Below are 20,645 nucleotides of genomic sequence, written 5' to 3'. Positions count from 1 at the left end.
TTCCCCAATTAAGATAGTAATTTTAAATCTTGTAAATTGAGAAAATCATAATCATGAGATATTTATCTTTTAATGAACCAATCTGAATCGAAGTGGATTAGTCGGGAATCTCATTGGATTTCTAAATATTAATTTGCACATCGAAAAAATAAATAAATAAATAATCACCTTCCTAGTTGGGTCCCCATCTTCCCTCCCCCAGATATCTCACTCCGTCTGTTTGAAAGCTGCAATAGAGAGAGAGACCGTCACGTAGCTTCCAACACCTACTATAAATACACACACCATGCACTCTCCTTGAGCTTCATCACTCCCACTTCCACCTTTCTTTCACATCGTCCATATTCTTAAGAAAAATATGAAGCTTGTCGTTGCAACCCTGCTCCTTGTTTCTCTGATCCTCCTTGGCTCCTCCCCCCTCACCACTGCCGATTACGGCCGACCGACTGCCCCACCACCCGCTAGCCCTCCAAGTAAGAAAACCATCCATCTGTTTCTGTTTATGCTTCTTCTTATGTTGTTGTTTCCATGCATGTATCACATTAATAAATTGTGTGCTACATGGTGCTATATATAGCGTTCTGCGACTCGAAATGCAGTGCAAGGTGCGCGAAAGCGGGAGTGATGGACCGGTGCCTAAAGTACTGCGGGCTATGCTGCAAGCAGTGCGGGTGCGTGCCGTCGGGAACGTATGGTAACAAATCAGAGTGCCCCTGCTACGGGAACATGAAGAACAGCAAGGGCACGTCCAAGTGCCCTTAGAGACCCTTGATGGGACGTATTATATGAATCGTATTCATCTCCTCTTCATACTCTCTCTCTCCATAAATATTTGGTGTGTGTTATTATTAGAGCATATGTTCTCGTATGTAGTTCGAAGTACGTCTAAGTTATATATTCATGTGTTCCTCTCTCAAGAATTAGAGAATGTACACCCAAGATGTGGTAATAAAGGATGACTTTAAATTTTCATTTTCTTTGCCCATCCAAAAATGAAAAGGAAAATGAAATTTCATGATCTTTTTAATCCTGTAACACCAGAATTGACAATCAGTACACGAATATTTACATAGACATAATTACTAGCCTAAACTATTTTACCCAAAAAGAAAAGAAAAGAAAAAAAGAAAAAAAGAAAAAAAACCAAAAAAGTTGATTGCTGGAAGAATTTTTCCATGCAGAGTGGTCGGCTGTTTGCTGGGAAGATTCGATATGTTCGAGGCTGTCCAACTTAACTATGGTGCCAATGATCCAAACTGTTCAAGTGGGTTACTGAGCCGAGTGATACAACCAAATGCTAAGCATGTGCCCGTAGTCTGAATGAAATGCTTATATTAATTATAAATTTAAATTTAATAAATTATTCTAAATTAGACAAATGAAAGAGAAAGGTTACTCTAACCTGCTCCATACAGAAGGTTCTCCATGCCTCGTAATACCCAAACCTTTTATATATATATATATATATATATATCAATAAGAATTGGTTGAAATATTACGAATGTTTGTTTCTTTCAAATAAAGTACCTTTATATATATATATATATATATCAATAAGAATTGGTTGAAATATTACGAATGTTTGTTTCTTTCAAATAAAGTTTCAGGTTTAAGTTTTATAATCGGAGAAAATTCTTGATTTGATGAGCTTTACTCATTAGTGGATCGATCAACTCGAATTGGATTAGCATATGGCCCATTGGATCCGATTACCGGGGTACACACAAAAGGAAAAGAAAAAAAGGGGAAGGCTGTTTTACCCCTCATTGAGGCTTCGGTTCGCATTTTCTTTGCAGGCCGTGGAAAGTAAGTTCTATAAAAATTAGGCCCGGTATAGATGTCATGCTTAGACCAACCCGAAAAGGGATTAGGCTGAGGGTTTAAGCCCAAAAATTCTTAAACTAAGCAAACTGCAAGTGTTTGTTTGTTTGTATTACAATCTGATATGGTTTGATAAAGGATATGACTTGATAAAAGGATCATAAATCCTAGGGAAGCTTGTTCTAAAGCTCAACCGTGCGTGTTATTTGATCGTATGATATATTATGGTCAGCGGTCATTGTTCGTATTCTTTTGCTTAAGATCCGTGATCTATCCATACCAACTTGTGCAGTCACAGTAATATGCACTACGGTTCTAAATCATCTTACATCAGCATTATTTCACCAACAGAGTCCAGTTGGAACGTGCTGATACATTAATCATGCGTTTGGTCAGGACAATGTGAACCAAGGTATAGGCAAAAATGCCAATGCATGAAGAAACCCATTTATAGTTCTTGATGATAGTCATTATTCATATATATGTACCTGATCGCATGTCTAGTGCAACTGAATGGAGAAGCATAAATTGCTCATTCACATCTCTTCGTAATTCAAATGTACATCAAATGCGCCATGGGCCATTTTGAACTCCAGAGGAACTGAAGCTTGACCGGGGCAAACTGAGAATAAGAAACGGCTCAGTTTCGTGGAGATGAAATTGAGAAACATGAAACGATAAATAAGACCACTTTTTTGATGAATAACGATAAATAGACCACCACTTGATGCATTTCTCAAATGGACAACTCTAAATCATAACAGTAAACCAAGAAGAGTATAATGAAACAGTAATGTATCCAATCAGACATTGGGAAACCGGTGATTTATCGATCAGTTGTCTGGACCAAAGATCACTCAAATCCAAGGATTAGACTAATCTACAATAAGAAAATGTGTAATGTTAAACTTTCTTCATATAAACACACCACAATGCATTAACTGATGACGACTCAGCAAAAACTTCCATAAATAATTTCTGTACAAATCATAAAGTGGCACCGGTCTTCACAATTGCATTATTTGCAACCTCAAATGTACACACGCTGTATAGACTTGCCTCATTACTGGGGACAGCAAAGGAGGTACTCCGGAAAAAGAGAAATACAAAATCAGCCTCTCCCAGCATTCCCGTGTCTTTGGTTTCGGAAATAGCTGAGAAGTGCCTGCGCCTGCAATTCAACAGAAAGCTAGATTAGTTGGGAGGTCAAAACAAAAACCTCCTTTACCTTTCCGAGAAACGGAAACAGAAGGAACGAAAGGAGAAAGTATCACACAATGCCGAGAAACTCCTTACACACACAGATGGAAAATATTACCTTTTCTTTTGCCCTTGGGGTACCGGACTGAGAGAGGGCCACAAGAGGTGGGACTGCCCCTTCCTGGAGCACCATACTACAATACCTGCTACTATTGGTGCATAGGTGCAAAAGGGCAGCAGCAGCATTCTCTTTCCCTCTTGCAGAACCCAACTCAACAACCTCGACAAGAACCGGGATCCCACCCTCCTGGCCAATGGCAACCCTACCCTCAGGGATTGTTGCGAGGTTTGCTAGCACAGCGACCGCCTTATCAACCATCCCAGCAGCAGGGTCCATGAGGTCCACAAGGTATTTAACTGCCCCTTCCTTTACAATCTTCCCCTTGTTCTCATGGTATATAGATAGGTTAAACAATGCAGTGGCCGCGTCTTTCTTTCCTCTGGGAGTGCCATTCCCGAGGAGATTGACGAGAGGCCCAATCGCTCCAGATCGTCCAATCCTGATCTTGTTGTCCTCAATAACAGAAAGGCTGAAGAGGGTGGCAGCAGAGTTTTCCTTGGCCTCGGGGCTCCCAGTCTCAAGGACATGAATCAGAGGTTCGATGGCCTCAGCATTAGCAATGGCAACTTTGTTGTTGTCGTTGATTGATAAGTTGAGAAGGGAGGTGACTGCATTCTCCTGGATCACCGAATCCGTGGAGTGGAGTAGGCCAACCAACATGTTTATGGCCCCGCAGTTTGCGATCACAATTCGGTTGTCCATGTTGTGCTTTGCCAGAAGTCTGAGTTCGGAAGTAGCCTCTCTCTGAGTTCCTAAGCACTCACTCTGCAAGTCCTCAACGAGCTTTTTTACCTGGGTCTCAATGCCAGAGAGATCAGGTCTCGCTTCAGCAGCAGAAGGGATCATCCTTGGCCCAAATCTATCAGATTGCCGCCTCCAGATAGGATGGCTCCGAGATCTTGTCTCCGTCAATCGAGGAGGTAACTCCGCTTCTCTCTGCGGGGTGGACATATTAGAGGCGGCTTCAGGTTTCACCTCTCCAGAAGCATCGCTGCTGTAGCCTCTCAACTGATTCGAAGCTGGGCCACTCCCATTTGCGTCTCTCACATCTCCTTGAGAAATGTTCCCATTAGGATGTGCACTTGAAGCTGAAACAGCTCTCTTGTGACTCCTCAACATATGATCATCAGCATTTGAGGAATCTTTTCTTGGTGGTGATAAAGAAGGCTGGCCATCTAAGTCTGTGGTATCTTCCAAGTTCGTGGAACTTTCTTCAGAAGCGGCTCGTGAAAGCCTTCCTATGTCTAGCCCCTGTCCATTTCCAACTAGTCTAGGAAGGGAACCGTCTGAGGGGGAACGGGGATGTAATGGAGAACTTCTACCTCTTGGCATTGTTCCACCAAACCCAGTGGAATTCCTGATAGGTGAACCCGTGACCCGAACCGACTCTGGAGACATAGTATGGTTTCCCAGGAGTGCACCACAATCAGCATGAGCAAGAAGCGGTGAAGGGTGGTTTGAGCTCATTGACTTGAGTGGATCAGGCAACTTGACATTGTTCGATTCACACCAATTAGCAATCAGCGCTTTTACAGTGTAATTAGGTATCAAGTTTGTGTGCCCCAGAGTTTGACGAGTCTTGGGACAAACAGTGAGCCCAAGGTCCAGCCATTTCCTGATGAAAGCCCGCTCATAGGTTTGCCCTGATGCCACAATAACAGGATCAGTCATCAGCTCGAGAGACAGGGGACAGCAAAAATCAGCTGGTATTGGAACAGGGCTCGATGATTGAGACTGCTTTATCATTATAAGACGCTCATGCATGCAGGTAACGAGGGTGATCAGTTGATCGATGTAGTCCACCTCATCGGGCTTCTCAGCCTGCTCTGCATTTTCCTTCAACTTCTCAAGGGCTACAGCCTCAATCAGAATCTCCTGGTTCGATTTCAAGCTAAGGCTTGCTGCAACTTTTGCAAGAATCTCCGAGCTGGGCCCAACACCCTCCACTTGATCCCGTAGCGTTTCTTTAATTAAAGAAGATGCTTGCTCATGTTCAACATGCCTAATCTTCTCTGCACAGTGCTGCCGCCAATAAATGTGACTTTAATTTAGCAAATAATTTATGAATTTGGAATTTGGTGCCATTTGATAACTACTATTCAAACTATAGTAACATGACAGTTACTTTTTAAAAGGAAGACTTATTCAGTAAAAAGGCTCACGGAATGAGATACCTCAATCGATGCTGAACTCAGTTCATCAGGTAGAAGTTGATCTGAAGACATCAGAAGCTGGACTATATCAAGGCCAGAGCTCCGAATTTGTGATAATAGCAATTCATTATGAGTCACCTAAAAATCATGCCGAAACACAAATAATGAGAAAAAACCAAGGACAACTGAGGCTCCACCCATATGTACTGAATATTTGTACAGACTAGAGTTAAGAAAGAAAAACTAGATATTCAGTTTCTTTCACATTTATGCAGCAATAGATAAATCTTAAGCCAGGAAGAGAAACTACGGAGAGAGCCATCCATATCACATAAGCAAGCATTTAAGGGATTAGTGTCTTATGGCAACAAGACAAAGGTTGTCAGTAGGGGGCCAGACCATGTTGTCTTGAAAAGAGCTTTACCATAAATACAGGGAAGACCAATACCAATATTAAAACTAAATAAACAAAATAAAATCAAGTAAACAATAATTTTCTTACAAAGTAGACTTTGCTCAGCAATGGTTGCCAGCTCTCAAGGGAATCTCTCAAATCCTCAACAGAGTGACGAAGCTCTTCAAAAGCCTTGCTAAGAACTTCATGAGAAGCTACTTGAAAGCTAAAAATAGCATCAAGAATTGGCTTCACCAACTTCAGTATCTCCTCCCCTTGCTTGTAATATTTTAGTGCTGGTTCTGAGTTTAAGCTGTCATGTGATGATAACTGGAAGTATAAGGAGATACTCTCCACTAGTGCCTTCAATGATGAAATCTCCATCACACCTGAGCCACTGAAAATATTCATCAATTAACTAGAAAACCTACTGAGTGAAAACAACCAAATGTCACGAACTAATTAACTTCCAAAATTTGCAACTAATGATATTGGCAGCAAGCTTAATCAGATATAATTAAGGTATATAAATGAAATCAACTGACATGATTGACTGCTAAAGAGAATTTACATATAGTGCATCTCCAATTAGTTTGTATTATTTTTATGACACTAACTAGCTCCAACTGTGAGGCTGCAAACCAATTCTTAACATTGTAACTGATGGATCAATACACAAGGAAATCCCAAAGCTTCATGAAACCCCAGCTCCAACTCCTGATTAAAGAAAATTTTGGTGTCTGATCACCCTCCTTTGACTAAACATCCATGGGTCTGCACCCTCTTCATCCAGAAAATACTTCCATCTTAAGACCAAACACTAAGTCTCCTTATTTCCAAACTAAATTAGAAGCACTCCTCTCATGATTGCCAGGACAAATTACCAGGATTTCTTTTTCTCTTTCCAGCCCAAATGAGAAAAACTCGCAAGGACGGCAAAAGTATTCATTTGCGACACATACCCATACAGGGTTTGAAATGAATTAGTGCATACTATTGCAATCTCCTAAGACTCACTGAGGTTTCTAATTGTCTTACACGAATTGAAGCGTATATACCTAATTTGACAACATTGTCCATGCTTTAAGAAAATGTCACAGGTCATATGTAACATCCAAGGATCTCCACTAACAGAACAATCAGCCGTAATATATGACATATTTCTTGTGCGCATAGAGGCAATAGGATAGTCTGGACAGCTTACAATCTCCAAAGTTGGCATAAGTTCTTGAGCATATAGACTTATTTATTAAGGGGAAACCCAACCGATCTTATGAACTAATCCAATCTACCATGAATGAGAAATGATTGATATCAACAAAATATTACCTTTCGCTCAAGAGGCTCCAAGAAAGTAATCTTTCTCGCAAAACCGAGAAGGTAACAGCCCGTGAAATCAACAAATCAGTCCACCTATCAACATGATATGAAGATCTTCGACTATCAATATGCTGCAGAGAAGTATGTCTCCAAGTTAATTCTAATAATAGAAACAGCTGCCATGTATCAAGTACAAAGCTAGCTTAAACAGCCATCAATCAACTCTGAAAGAAGTTTCATTTAACGAGCATTTCACGACCAATCCGAGCTGGGCTAAAAAAAAAAAACTTCTTGTTCGAATTGAACAGGAGAGATCAGGAGAAACAAAAGAAGCAGAGACCCAACAGACAACGAGCTAAAAGGTTGCCCAAAAACATGACAAAAGCTAATTTTTTCGCGGATTGGAGGCCTTTCGAAGACAGTGACGAGGCCAGACCTTAAGATCTAGCCGGATACGGGTTGGGGCTGCAGACAAGGTCAGCGCACCAGAACATCGAGAAGGAAAACTAAACTGGTGGAGCTGAGAGGATGAATTACGGCTTACCGCTCCTATTGCGAAGCTCCGGTAACGCTCTACGGCAGCGCCGGCGGGAGGTTAGAGCGGAGATTTCCCGGGTGGGATGTCGCTGATAGGAGAAAGGGAGGGTTTGAACGGATACCTGCGTCAAATGATTGTTTCCAATTTTTCCTTTTATTATTAAATAAATAAATAGATAAATTATTATTAGTAGTTTATTAATTTAAGTTCACCGGCGATGGAATTTTTTTTTTTAAAAAAATATTATATTCTTATTCTGACTCTGTCGGAATTGCTATTTCCCCGGGAGAAGGTGAGTGGTAATTCCCCAACAATATACTAATATGGAAAAAATAGTAGTTATTTTTTTCAGGTATAAGTCAACTTAGAGGAAAACATAGGCCAAACATTGGACTGAATGAAAGACATTGGCTCGAACATGTTATAGCAAAAAAAAAAAAACAAAGTACTCAGATTTATTGAATCCAACGTCAATTTGTTCAACGATCATAGGTACTTGGCAGAACAACAGCTATAACATGACAAGAAGTATCCTTTTTTATGGTTCAGCAAAAAAAAAAAAAAAAAGGGGGTCCTTTTGTATGATGGTTAGTATAGTATGAATATAGCTTATCGAGGGTAACTACTTAAGAGATAATTGGCTAAGAAGTACGGGTGATGAAGTTGAGTTTCACGAGATTATGAAGACAAAGATAATTATTATTACTTATGGTAGAATAACTTTGTGAGTTTCATTTTCACTGCAAGTAATTATCCTATAATCCTGAGAGTGAGAGAACAATTTGGTCTTAGAAAACCGCCCTGACTAATTGTCTAATTCCATTATGTGAGAAAATTATCAAATTTTAGGGTGGGAAAGAGAAAAACAGGACCACAGGAGACTGTTAAATGCATGCCTTCAATGACCATAACGTTAGGGTCTTTATTCCGGCTAAAGGCGCTTTGACCCGAAAAGAAGATTATTTCCACGCTTCCAGATCTCGAAGAACGCCTTTTCCCTTGGAAGAAAAAGGAGAGTTTTACGGCCAGTGACCGGACAGTCGGGAGGGGTCCTCGTGCTGTTGGATAGAGGGACAATTCCCCACCGCAAGATGCGCTCATCCAACAGTCCCAGGACCCTTGGAACGGTTCGGCCCTAAGACCATACCTCTCCTCCAACAAAAGATTCTGAAAATGGTGGTTTGACCCCAAAAAAAAAAAAAAAAAAAAAAAAAAAAACAGAATCTTCAGTCACAATACTCTTGGAACCTAATTCTATGTAGCAAACTGGAAGAGGAGTAAGAGAGCAGCTAAGCAAATTTAATTTTGACTTGAAGGAAAACATGAGCATCTAATCAGAGTTCTCGACAATGAAAAGAATACTTGAGCTCAGGCAGTTTCTGGTTTAAGTTCTGACACCCCTATTCGTTCTTCCGAATCACATGTATGGGTACGAATTCTGCAAACTACTCGCATTATAACTCCCATAATTGGATGATCCAGCAGGATTGTACGGGGTGGATGAAATTATGTTCCCTTGGGGATGATAGTACGCTCTATGATCATACCCCTGTTGAGCATACCGAGACTGCGCTGAAATCGGATAATCATGGGGGATGGAGATTGGGTGCCTTCCCATGAAAGCCGTCCTCTGGGCAAAAGCTGGAGGTCCCTTCCTGTGGCCGGGCACACCAACCTGTGGACCTCGGAACTTATGGGGCCCACCTCCACCCTTGGACTTCGATTTCTTGGAGGGTTGGAAGTGGTTCTTACTAGGGTCTCCGACCCCGCCCCGTTTCTTGTCAGGTTTTGCCTTCTCCAGTTGCTCGAGCCTCTTTTGGAGGGGATCAAGCGTGTAGCTGGCCTCTAGATTGAACTCTCTCACGCAGCCGATCACAGCCCTAAGGGCAGCCAATTCCCGTGCATTTATGTCAATCTGTTCACAGAGTAATGACGGGTTAAATTGAAAATGCAGGACCTTATACTGATGGTCATGAGAATTTGCACTCTCATCACCTAGCTTCAGTTTGTAACAGTTTTGTAACTATTGATGCACTAAATTCAGAGTCTTTAATATTATGGTATAAAATTTCATTATGAGTTGATGGAAAGATGACTTGGCATGACTACTCAAGATTGAAGCTATAATCGTTGTTAATGTCTTTTTATCAGCCTAAAAAGCTCAAATTTGTTATTGGGTTTCACATGCTACGCAAGGTCAATTCAAATTATTAAGAAATCAATAACTGATGACTGGGAACTCAACTAAGCACAACTGGTCCACAGGATCATAATTCCATCCCCTTGATTTGACCGCCCAGCATGAAATCTATGAATATATCTCCATTGTTTTCAGCTAAATTATTAAGAAGTCAGTAACCGATGACCGGGAACCCAACTAAGCACGACTGGTCTACAGGATCATATTTCCATCCTCTTGATTTGACCACCCAGCATGAAATCTATGAACATATCTCCATTGTTTTCAGTTAGTAATGAAAATGAACATCAATAGTTGGGTTTTACACGCTCAGCAAAGTCAGTTAAAATTATCGGGGATATATCTCCGTTGTTTTCATTTAAAATAACTTCAGTAACCGATGACTGGCAACTCAACTAAGCACGAGTGGTCCGCAGGATCATATATCCATCCTCTTGATTTGACCACCAAGCATGAAATCTATGAATATATCTCCATTGTTTTCAGTTAGTGTGAACATGAACATCAACAGTTGTGCTTGGCATATTCTCAATCACCCCTGCTCATGCCTGGTCACTATCATACCCATAAAGAGAGTGTTATTGTACCTGAGGACTGGAAGCACCTTCTGCTGTTGATGAACCTTTTCCTTGAGAGTTTCTCCTCAGGTCCTTCAAGAAAGTCTTCAGGAGGGGCACTGGAGGAAAGCTTTCTGTAAGCTGGAATGCGTGAATAAAACGAACAGCATCCACTTGCCTCCCACTGCTAATAAGTTGCTGAATAATATCTGCAGAAAACAATTGATCGCAGTTAACCTCATAGAACCTGAAAAAAAGCTTCACACATTGAATTCCTACCCAACCTAGAGAGGAAGAAGCTCGTCAAACAAGAGCCCAGATTTAATTCCCATAATGTTATTGGGTCAGTCAATCGCGAGAAAGCAAACCTGGCATTTTCTCTGTTAACCCCAGGGAGCAGCAGAGCTCGGGAGTCTGCCTGTGGTGAGCTGCTGCAAGGACAAGCTTGCAGAGCTCATCTTCATCAAACTCAGAAGCAACCCTAAAGGTTGCGAGGAGCTGCAACAAGGCCTCAGCTCCCCAAGAGTTATTCCCATTGGCAGCTTCTTCAGCGCCTTTCAAACTAAGTATCCACTCACAGGCAATTTCCTTAGCTTCCTGCTTCGTTTCAGTGTTCAGAATGTGACCTGCATCGACCCTCACGAGAAAGGCGGCCAAAGCTTCAAGAATTATGATACGTGACCTAGACATGCCTTCAAGGGCACTGTCCCTCTGATCATTTTCAGGTTGGTCACTCTCATTAGGAAGGTGAAACCCCTCCAGTAATTCCAGCACCAAACGGGCCGGTTCAAGAGCACTTTCTAAGGCAACAGAAAGTTCCACCCTTATATCATCTAGAGTAGTCTCATTCTCCAGGGTAAATTGCAGGAGTCCTGCTGCATCCATCTGCTGGCAAAATTGCACCAACTCGGGACGTGGCTTAACAATGTTAGCCACGCCTTGTGGATTTTCCATAGTTCCATCTGGAAAACCCTCCGAGTTATTCATTGAATTCTTATCGTTAAGAGAGCTGCTTACCTTATTCTCCTTTTCCCTTTCTTGACCATCATTCATTGGTTCAGGATTTGCTTGCTGGTGACTGGCTGAAATGGAAGCGACAGCTGAGATTGCAGCAACAGCAACATCTTTCAGCTCTTGCACTCGATCCAACATCTCCTGCTCTTTAGCAGCAACAGCAGCCTTCCTCTCCGCAATCAACGAACGCGTTTCAGCTTCTTTCTGCTCGAGCTCCTTCTCCTTGGCCTCAAGCTCTGCAAATTTCCCCTTGAATGTGGAGTCGAGGTTGCAGAAATGCTCCTCAATCTCCTTCCACGGGACCTGGTCTCCAGAAGAAGCATCCCTCCGGGCTTGGAGTTCAAGAAATGCCTTGCTCAGCTGCTCCAACAATGACGCTGCAGCGCTGTCTGCCATGACCTGGCCCTACATGGCCATGGGAAAAAAATACGGGTAAGCTAACACCGACGAAGAAGTGCATTTTCGGGAAATTACAGGCACACAAAATCTCCTTCAGAGACTCAACTAAGCTCAGTGACATCCCAAAATGCGACCACACGAGCAGGCATCAAAATTTGCAAAATTGAAAAATTGAGACAAACAATTGCCCATGTAGATTCTTAATGCCTGGAATTCCAGTCGAAAAGAAATCGTCCCCCTTATCTCAAGGATTCTGCAAACAGAGGCCTGAGCAGAAAATTACTGAAGAACAGCGCATAGCAGACGAAATTCAAAGCCTTAGACACAGAGAAAACCAAGGAAGAGTTTGAGTGCTTGGTATTATAGGTTGAAGAGGATACCTAGCCGAACCGAGAAGATGTCCGATTGGGAGCCTCCGGAACGAAAACAACAACCTCAGTTCCTTGTTGGGAGTGAATGATTATATGTCGTAAGCGTCCCTGCAGGGACGGCCTCACTGGAGCTCCGGTGGCTATTCCGGGCAGAAGGATCTGTTCGAAAGAAGGGAGATATTCGTCCTCGGAGAGAGACGGCCGCTTCGGTCTAGTGATTCCCTCGTCCCTTGGGCTACCTTATTATTCTACGCCCCAATAGTTTCAGATACTTTATGTTACATCCTTAAAGTTTTCCCCCATCACAAATCACACTTCAACTTTCACGCTTGTTCCAATGTTAACCCTGAACGATTCATGCCAGTGCAACCAATTTCGTCATGATATTTCCATGTTGTTAACGTGGAATAACGATTATCTAGCGAGTTCAGGTGGGTGACGTTCGGGATATTTTTCGGTCCGTAAGCGTTGGACATTTGGGATATTGGTATAAAATAAAAAATTAGAACTTCAGGGAGTAAACTGAAGACTCGTAAACTTTAGGGTGACAATTGGATCAAACCGGTAACATATTATAGTGTGTTTAGATTGAGAGTTGAGTTAAGTTGAGTTTTGATTTTAATTGATTTGTAATGGTTGTATTGTTGAATTATGAGAAAAAGTGTGAAAAAGTAATAAATAATTGAGAGAAAATAATGATTAAGTAATGATTGTGTTGTTGAATTATGAAAAAGTAATGAATAGTTGAGAGAATTTAATATAAAAAATTGAATTGAATGGTTAAAAATATTTAAAAAATAAAAAAGTAATGATTGTGATGTTGAATTGAAGATAAGTGAAGTTGAGTTGAATTGAGTTAAACATTATTCCGAAAACAAATACACCATTAGTCTTTTTGCTTTTTCAGCTTTTTACGAGGATGTGGGGTGGGCTTCCAGGCCCAGTTTCTTATTGTCAATTGTAGGCTGAAACTGCAATTGAATGTTGTCATCCATGTTCGAGCATGTCCCGTTAAGTCCGATGGAAAAAAAGAGTTCAATTTTATCGAACCATCGAGGTGGAAACGTTACACAGCGAGAGAGGAGAATGGGAATTATGGGAGTGTGCTGCAAGACAAGAGTATACCACGTACGCAGATATTAACGACTAAAGCGCATTAGATATTGATTTTATAATGTTGCAATTTGAGATTGGTGACATTGAAATCTCATTCATTGCATAGTTACATTGATATTGCGGGATGTCACATTCACAGGTGTAAGCACAAGTGCAAGGTCCTCTGTTCGGGTTTCCAATGTCGGCTCAAGTTCTCAGATCCTACCATACCCCTTTCTGAGAAAAACTTCCTTTGCTATAATCCATCCTTTCAACTGAATAGTACTCCGAATGGCGTCTTTTCATATGAAATCTTCTTTGGCCATTCCTCTATCGATATTGCATCTACCTTTCTCTCGAGCAGATTCATTTGCAAGTCTTCCTTCAGGAAGGATCTTTCATTGTCTGATCCACCATAGCGCATCCGTTCGTACTTATGTGAGAAACAAAAACATACCTGAAACATCCCCAGAAGTCTTTCAATGAATGGCTGTAACTTTCACTATCTAATGGTGTTAACGCAGCATTGCAGGTACAGGACGAGGTTTCTGAAAAACCTCTGTATACAGCTGAAGAATATTACTGATGTTCATACAAAGTGAACAGCTAATCTCTAGTCGTTCACTTGGGTAGTATGAATACATAGCCAATCATTCGGCGATCAGGGTGTAGGCAATATGCTGATGACGAAAATTCCTGTGAAAGGCTAAGACGATCTTCTGCAGCGTATTTATATTGATGTTTCATATGTTCTGTTGCCTGATTGATCAGTTATCTCCAACTACAAGCTCTTTGGAAAGTTTGGAGGTTCGCCACGCGGTAAACCCATGGGAGACAAGGTACAGGATGAATGCAACATAGGCAACTGTGAATGCAGAGACTGCAGTTCCGTAGAGTGCTCCACTGACTTCGTTGGAGAAGAAGTCGAGCAGAAGGTATCCGTTGATGACAATCACGAGGGCTGCCACAAGCCAGGAGATCACCTATGATTACAGATTTTAAGAAACAGAAAAATCAGTTTAGTAAAATCAGCGCTATTAGTTTATATGGCAAGGCAAGAAAGAACACGAATTGCAAACTTCTATGGCATAGGAATAGATCCTTCCCGACTCCTGTACTAAGGCTGCTACGAAACCATCTTGAAGAAATCTATAAAATGATAAAATCAACTCAGTTTTTGGCAATTAAAAAACGAAATTCACTCGCCGATTTCACTAAACACAAACTAATCACACAACAATGAAATCACTCGATATTCAAATCATACCTTAAGAAGAGGACCAATTTTGAAGGAGCCCATGATCCTCTCCTGAGAGACGAGGTAGAGGAGTGGAATCAGAGCGAATGGGATCTGTACTGACTGCAGTACATTCAGCCACTCATTCAAAACGTCCAAGGTCTCTTCCGAGGTGTCAAATACAAGAGCGACGATCATGGTCGGCACAATTGCGCAGCTCCGGGTAATCAGCGCCCTGAGCCATTTCTTGAGCCGCAAGTCGAGGAACCCTCCCATTATGAACTGTCCTGCATAGGTCCCAGTAATCGTGCTGCTCTGCCCTGCCGCCAGTAGCCCAATGCCCCATATGTACAGAATTGGGAAGAAGCCGCCCCCATATTTCTCCTGGAGATATTGACCTGCATTCACAAGGCCAATAGAACCAGCTATTGGGGTATTGTAGAAGCCCTTTGCGAAGACGGTTGTGACAAAGAGGTTGATGATGAAGGAGATCGCAAGGGCAACCGTGGACTCAATGGAGTAGTACCTGGTTATTTGTACGAAATATATTACCATCATGACCTTACCTAACAAGCTTAAAGAATTTTAGATTAGTTGGCAAGTGAGCACTCAAAATACTTCAGGAATGTACCTCATGGCCTCCTGGACCCGGCCTTTCTTTGTGTGGTCGATATCTCTCGACTGCACAAGGGCAGAGTGAAGGAAAACGTTGTGCGGCATTATGATGCAGCCCACGACCCCGACTGCCTGCTTTATTGTCCTAGAGCTGAGTCTCGGGATCAAAATCCCTGGAAAGCAACCCATAAATTACATCTTCAGTATTTAACAAAGCGTATATGTAATGATATTATACAAAGGCAGCTCGTTATAACGTTTCAGATAATGAGGATATGGTTTTTGCCCTACTTAGAATCTCATAGCCGACATGAATGACGCAGTCATAATATTGGTGAACATCTTTTTTTTTTCGGGTTATAATACTGGTGTACATTGTATCATAGCCTATTTCCCTAAACTTCTGTCATTTCCCCTCCTGTGCATGCTGGGATCGCCATGTGCAGATGGAACCGCAAATAACCCAGAAAAGACGCAGACTAAAAAAAGCAACAATAGTATTGCTCGCTAAAATGCGATACCTGAAACTACATAAAGTAACTATGATCTTATACTTCATCAAGTAAGCGATCCTCCTAAGAGCTCAGACTTGTATAGGCGTAAAAGTTATGGTTTTACTTTTAGCAATTACATTATGATGAAGCTAGTATGAATAAGTCCAAATGTGACAAGTCCCAAGACGTTTGGCCATTACCCAGAAGTAGTTCTTTGCCGCTCGGTTTGGCATCGCCGAACATCCAGGCGAATGAGAGCGCCATCGTCGCAATGAGAACGGCAAAGACCGCTTCCAACTTCCTCACACCATAGTTCTCAAGCAACAAAAAGATAAAGCTGCAGCAGCGCAATGGCGTTAAAGTTACAGTGGCTGAGACAACCAAAATTAAATTCAAGCGATCCACTTTAAATAAAGAGGAACAGAACATGGAACCAAGAGACCAACTGTCTGTCCAGAATTGACTAAAAAAAGTAAAAACAGCTGATATTTTTTCTCCAATTGGCCATTGCTTAATCTTGTTTTTCTTTTTTCTTTTTTATAACTAGGGTGTCCGAACTTCGCCCGACTAATCTAGGATGATATAGTCTACTACAAAATAAACATAGTCCACTGGAGCTAAAGTGTATGACTATGTTATATTTCAAGTTGACTATGTTACCCTGGACCGGTTCCGACCCGGGACTGAGATAAATTTCCTGAGTTTTAATCTTGTTTTTCATTGCTTGGGTATTTAGTTTCTCAAGTAATTTAACAAAATCTCGACTGTTCTTCAGCCTCAGAGATTTCAACCATCGCCAGAGTCTTTGTGTTAAACTAATGTCAGATTATCAGTCAAATTGAAAATGAGGATAGAGACAGACTGTTCTTGAAGATGAAAAATAAATAAATACCAAGAAAGATTGACTGCAATTAAGATGATTTTCCGGCAGCTCTGAACATCTTCGGAGCAGGGAAGGAGCAAATTCCTTTTTCCTTTTTTTCCTTGGCCGGCAAATGGTTTCGGGAGATAAGAGACAGAGGTGTTACCAGTCAGCAGCTGTAATGACGACGCCGAACCAAAGCGGCAGCAACCCATTGCTCAGAATCTTAATGGCAATCGCGCTCCCGATGACCTCCTGAATGTCAGCTCCGATGAGCGCCAGCTCGGCCATGATCCACAGCGTGGTCCTGGCCCAGTTGGGGTACTCTTCCCTGCAGAGCTCGGCGAGGTGACGGCCGGTGACCACCCCCAGCCGGGCCGCCAGGAGCTGGACGAGGAGGCCTATGGCGGTGGCCCACATGAGAAGCCAGAGGAGGCTGTAACCGGCGATGGCTCCCGCCTGGAGGTCCCCCTCGAGGTTGCCCGGGTCCAGGAAGGCTATGCTCATGAGGAACCCCGGACCCGTGAACAGCCACAGCTTCCGCCATGAGAACGGCGGCGCGGCGGCCCCGTCTGACAGGTCGGAGTCGACCCGGACTACGTGGACCTTCTCCGATGGGTCATAGGCTGTCTCTTGCTCCGGGTCGTCGGGTAAGAGCGGGCTCTGGAGGTCTGCCGGGCCCGATGGTGGCATGATTGTGAATATCAATGTCGTGTCGTGTTCTTCGTTCTAAAGAGCTCTCTCTCTCACTTTCTCCCCCCTCTCTCTCCCTCTCCCTTCCCTTCAACTTCAAGGCTTCAACTTTATCGTTAGAAGAGAGAGGGAAAACTACCAGTCCACTAGTCCTCTTCGCCCCGCATCTCTTAGGAATCTATATATACTCGACCATAAACTCCGACTAATTCAGTTCGATTTGTATCCGAAAACTTATTTAAGAAAAATTAATATCGAATCGTTTGAAATAATTCGCATCAGTTATTTTTGTGGAATTACCGTCTAAAGTGGATTGCATTACCAAAAGAACGGAATAATTATTCAGCCATATAATATAAATTTACAACAACAAAGGAACGATGGAACAAAATCAATCTGAAATTAGCTAGCGAAAGAGACTTGCAAATGTGGGAGAGAACAGAGAATGGAGAAAAAGAATAAGAACGAGGATACAATGGATAGTTATTATTGATGATTTATTATTATAATATCAATCAATGGTTCTCATATATTAAAGCATAAATTAGCTTGGATAATTTCGAAAGGAAAAAGTGGTGATAAGAGGCCTTCAAGTTTTGTAATAGTAGAGAAAGAATATACTCGTTATCACAAAGAAAATAAGGACGAGAAAATCCATAATCCATAGTTATATCTTCACTTAAAAAAATTATATATATCTTTAGCTTCTCGAGGTTATGTTTCATTTTCCGCTTTTTCTTGCAATATTTTTTCCGGAATTAGTCTGTCAGTACTTGGCAAGGAAAATGCTTTACCAAAATATGATCTTAATAATTGGCTGAATAAACGGGATACGACTTGCTTATTAGACTTTCTTTTTTCTTTGATGATAGATATTACCGCTAATATGAAAACTGAAATGGTACTAATATTTTGTGAGAAAAAGAAGAAGGTTTTCATTGACAAATGTATTCTTGGCTGCACTAATCAAAATGGAGAGTTGAATACATATCTCATAATCAAGGAGACTTCTCATTATTTTGTCATGTTAGTCAATAATGTGCTAATGAGAAGTTTTTCCTTGATTTTGAGGACAAAGGGGTAACGTGTAAATTATCTGTTCTTGAGAGGAAAACAGTAACTAGAAATGACTTTAACCAACAGGTTGAGAAGCCGAAGGAGTAGGAACAACAATGAGTCATGTCAGAGTAGGTATTTAGGATTTGTTTGATTTCAATGTGTAATTTTAAAATCATACTTTAACTTAATTTTATCTACAATAAAATAAAATAGTTCATACAGAATCAAATGATGGAAATTATATATAATTATTTATATCATTCTTTTTTAAAATTAAAATATAATTTTAAAATCTTATTTTGAAATCAAACGTAACATTAAATATTCAAGTCTGGCCTGTGACTTGAACTTGCAGAGCGCTCTCACTTGCACTAAGTCTTCTTAAAAAAAAAAACTCACGTAGTAAAATTTGAGTAATTACAACAGCTATATATATATATATATATGATGTAATAAATATATAATAGACAATTTAAGAGGTGAAAACAATAGTCAAAGTAATTTACATATACAAAATATACAGGGTGGGGCGGAATAAGGCAGGCGATGTGGATCTTACACAACATGACCTAATCTTAACACGAGTTGTGTCCGACCTGCTCCAAACAGGTTGGGTCAGGACAAGTGCTGTAGGCCGGTTCGAAATTGTCATCCCTAGAAGAGAGAGGGGATCTACTTAAGAAGGGATAGTATGTTGTTAACCTTTTGATTCATATTATTTCCCAAAGTAATGAAATGCAACAGTTGCTTTCCTGCCTTTCGTTTTTCTGTATAAAAAAAAAACTATTTTTTTCTTTTTCAAATTGCAAATTAAGGACGTAATGCATGTTTGGAGACTTCTACCCCCTTTTTTCTATAATTAATTATATATACCATATAGCTACGTGTTGTTATTAAAGCTCAATCAGTTTGGCCGGTCTGGTTTAGTGTTCTAAATAGATGGATGAAATGAAACTGTTCTTGATCTGACTGGCTGGATTAAGTCCAGTCTCATGAGCAAATATAGACTGATTACTGGCCTTTACTTCATCAAATTAATTAAGTTTGTAATTTGATTTTCTTTTTTTGCATCATAAATATACCAAATTTAGGTGTGAATGATTTTATTGTAAAAATAGGGCTAGACATGTCTAACCCATAATCATAATGATCTTTCCAAGAAAATTATGTCTAAACTCATTATAAAATAATGAAAGCTAGCCCGAGTAGATTAATATCGTAGTTCAGATTAATCATCAGATTTAATGGTTCTTGATTCTTTGTAATCATCGTTAATGCATGGTCTATTCATCCCCCCCACCAAAGAGATCCACAGGATCCTGTATGCAAACCAATTAGTATTCATTCAATCGAGGGAATAAATACGTCGTAAAATAAATGTATGCAATCCAATAGTTATGATTATTAATTCGTCATATATAAATGTGAAGATTTGGATAGTAAATACGAAACGAAAATTATTCAAATAAAATTAGTCATCGATCATAATTAAATCAAACGCTCGAGAGACCCAGATGAAGAAATTCATGAACGTTTGGATAAAACACGTAATTGTACGTGGCATTCAAAAAAAAAACAGAAGGAAAATCGAAATAGCTCTTTTATCTCTTCATGTTCAGAAGCTTCAATAAATTCAGGAGATATATATGTCTCGCACAAGACCCAAAATAAGCCATTCGATCTTTTTGTAATTTTGCACATTATTGGCCATTAGAGGCCAAAAAAAGTCACCTTCCTCCTCCTTACCGGCTTATTTACGTGGGGGACCCCATTAGACTAGAGGACGACTCCTTAATTGAGTTTCAGCACCCAAAGCTTCAGGGGCAGCAATATAATTCTCGCGTCGTATAATGTGCGCATCTTCGAATAAGCAGACAACTGTGCATACACGATATATAGAATCTCAGATGGCATGTGAAAGTTAATCTCGATTCGCTTTCAAGAATGTTGTTTTCGTGCATCATAGCTAATGTGAGCCGAAGCCATACAAGAGTAGCGCGGTTGGCATTCTCGAGTTTAGATACATCTTGCCTGCTCTTTTAATCATGTTATGAGTGTAAATCCACGCGTTACATATAGTAACGGGTAGTTTCTGAAAGGCCTGATCTATACACGATTTTGATGAGCATTGTTATCGTTTCGCTTCTTACTCTGCTGACATATTTGAGTTCTGAATGCTCCGGTATTATAATTTGCTGACATATATCTGTTCATACTTTTTTTTAGTTAATTATTCTAATTTTCTCTTTGCATTTTTTTACCAATTATATCAATGCCGGGCAAGCGGTCTCATCCAAACTTGAACTTGAAGGAACTATATGTCATAACCCGAGCATATCCATAACATTGATTAAATAGTGAATTAATTCAAGATCTCCAATTGAATCGATTTTTATCACACAGATATATATACATACATATATATGTATATGGTTTTGGCCAATATAAATATTTTTTCCCTCGATAATTTCTTGACAACTGGGGAGATTATTACCTACGGCG

At 40.7% G+C, this 20,645-nt stretch overlaps 4 protein-coding genes across 8 annotated transcripts; 1 reads left to right on the top strand and 3 right to left on the bottom strand.

The window, feature by feature from the left end:
• The first annotated feature begins 297 nt into the window (after window positions 1–297).
• Window positions 298–981, top strand: LOC116208611 (peamaclein-like). Its single transcript, XM_031542142.1, has 2 exons — window positions 298–473; window positions 578–981. The coding sequence occupies exons 1-2, from the start codon at window positions 359–361 to the stop codon at window positions 760–762; spliced, it is 300 nt and encodes a 99-aa protein (XP_031398002.1). The 5' UTR covers window positions 298–358; the 3' UTR covers window positions 763–981.
• A 1,572-nt stretch (window positions 982–2,553) lies between these two features.
• On the bottom strand, window positions 2,554–7,711 carry LOC116207057 (U-box domain-containing protein 4-like). Of its 4 annotated transcripts, none has more exons than XM_031539915.1 (6): window positions 7,554–7,711; window positions 7,019–7,140; window positions 5,798–6,086; window positions 5,317–5,433; window positions 3,140–5,164; window positions 2,554–2,992 (listed from the first exon to the last, which is right to left on the bottom strand). In XM_031539915.1, the coding sequence occupies exons 3-6, from the start codon at window positions 6,071–6,073 to the stop codon at window positions 2,933–2,935; spliced, it is 2,478 nt and encodes an 825-aa protein (XP_031395775.1). In that variant the 5' UTR covers window positions 6,074–6,086; window positions 7,019–7,140; window positions 7,554–7,711; the 3' UTR covers window positions 2,554–2,932. The 4 variants fall into 4 exon arrangements, with proteins under 4 accessions (XP_031395775.1, XP_031395776.1, XP_031395777.1 ...); XM_031539916.1 differs by having other exon boundaries at window positions 5,798–6,078; XM_031539917.1 differs by having other exon boundaries at window positions 7,019–7,102; window positions 7,554–7,706.
• A 1,114-nt stretch (window positions 7,712–8,825) lies between these two features.
• Window positions 8,826–12,310, bottom strand: LOC116207058 (FRIGIDA-like protein 3). Its single transcript, XM_031539920.1, has 4 exons — window positions 12,098–12,310; window positions 10,673–11,723; window positions 10,335–10,513; window positions 8,826–9,462 (listed from the first exon to the last, which is right to left on the bottom strand). Exons 2-4 carry the CDS (start codon window positions 11,712–11,714, stop codon window positions 8,965–8,967), a joined length of 1,719 nt encoding a protein of 572 aa, XP_031395780.1. The 5' UTR covers window positions 11,715–11,723; window positions 12,098–12,310; the 3' UTR covers window positions 8,826–8,964.
• A 968-nt stretch (window positions 12,311–13,278) lies between these two features.
• On the bottom strand, window positions 13,279–17,240 carry LOC116207988 (metal transporter Nramp3-like). Of its 2 annotated transcripts, none has more exons than XM_031541144.1 (5): window positions 16,558–17,237; window positions 15,730–15,866; window positions 15,052–15,208; window positions 14,451–14,946; window positions 13,279–14,166 (listed from the first exon to the last, which is right to left on the bottom strand). In XM_031541144.1, the coding sequence occupies exons 1-5, from the start codon at window positions 17,082–17,084 to the stop codon at window positions 13,951–13,953; spliced, it is 1,533 nt and encodes a 510-aa protein (XP_031397004.1). In that variant the 5' UTR covers window positions 17,085–17,237; the 3' UTR covers window positions 13,279–13,950. The 2 variants fall into 2 exon arrangements, with proteins under 2 accessions (XP_031397004.1, XP_031397005.1); XM_031541145.1 differs by having other exon boundaries at window positions 14,117–14,332; window positions 16,558–17,240.
• Window positions 17,241–20,645: the final 3,405 nt, after the last annotated feature.

Source organism: Punica granatum, chromosome 5, assembly GCF_007655135.1.
Source record: "Punica granatum isolate Tunisia-2019 chromosome 5, ASM765513v2, whole genome shotgun sequence".
Classification (NCBI taxonomy): Eukaryota; Viridiplantae; Streptophyta; class Magnoliopsida; order Myrtales; family Lythraceae; genus Punica; species Punica granatum.
This window is presented reverse-complemented; position numbering and strand designations above follow the sequence as displayed.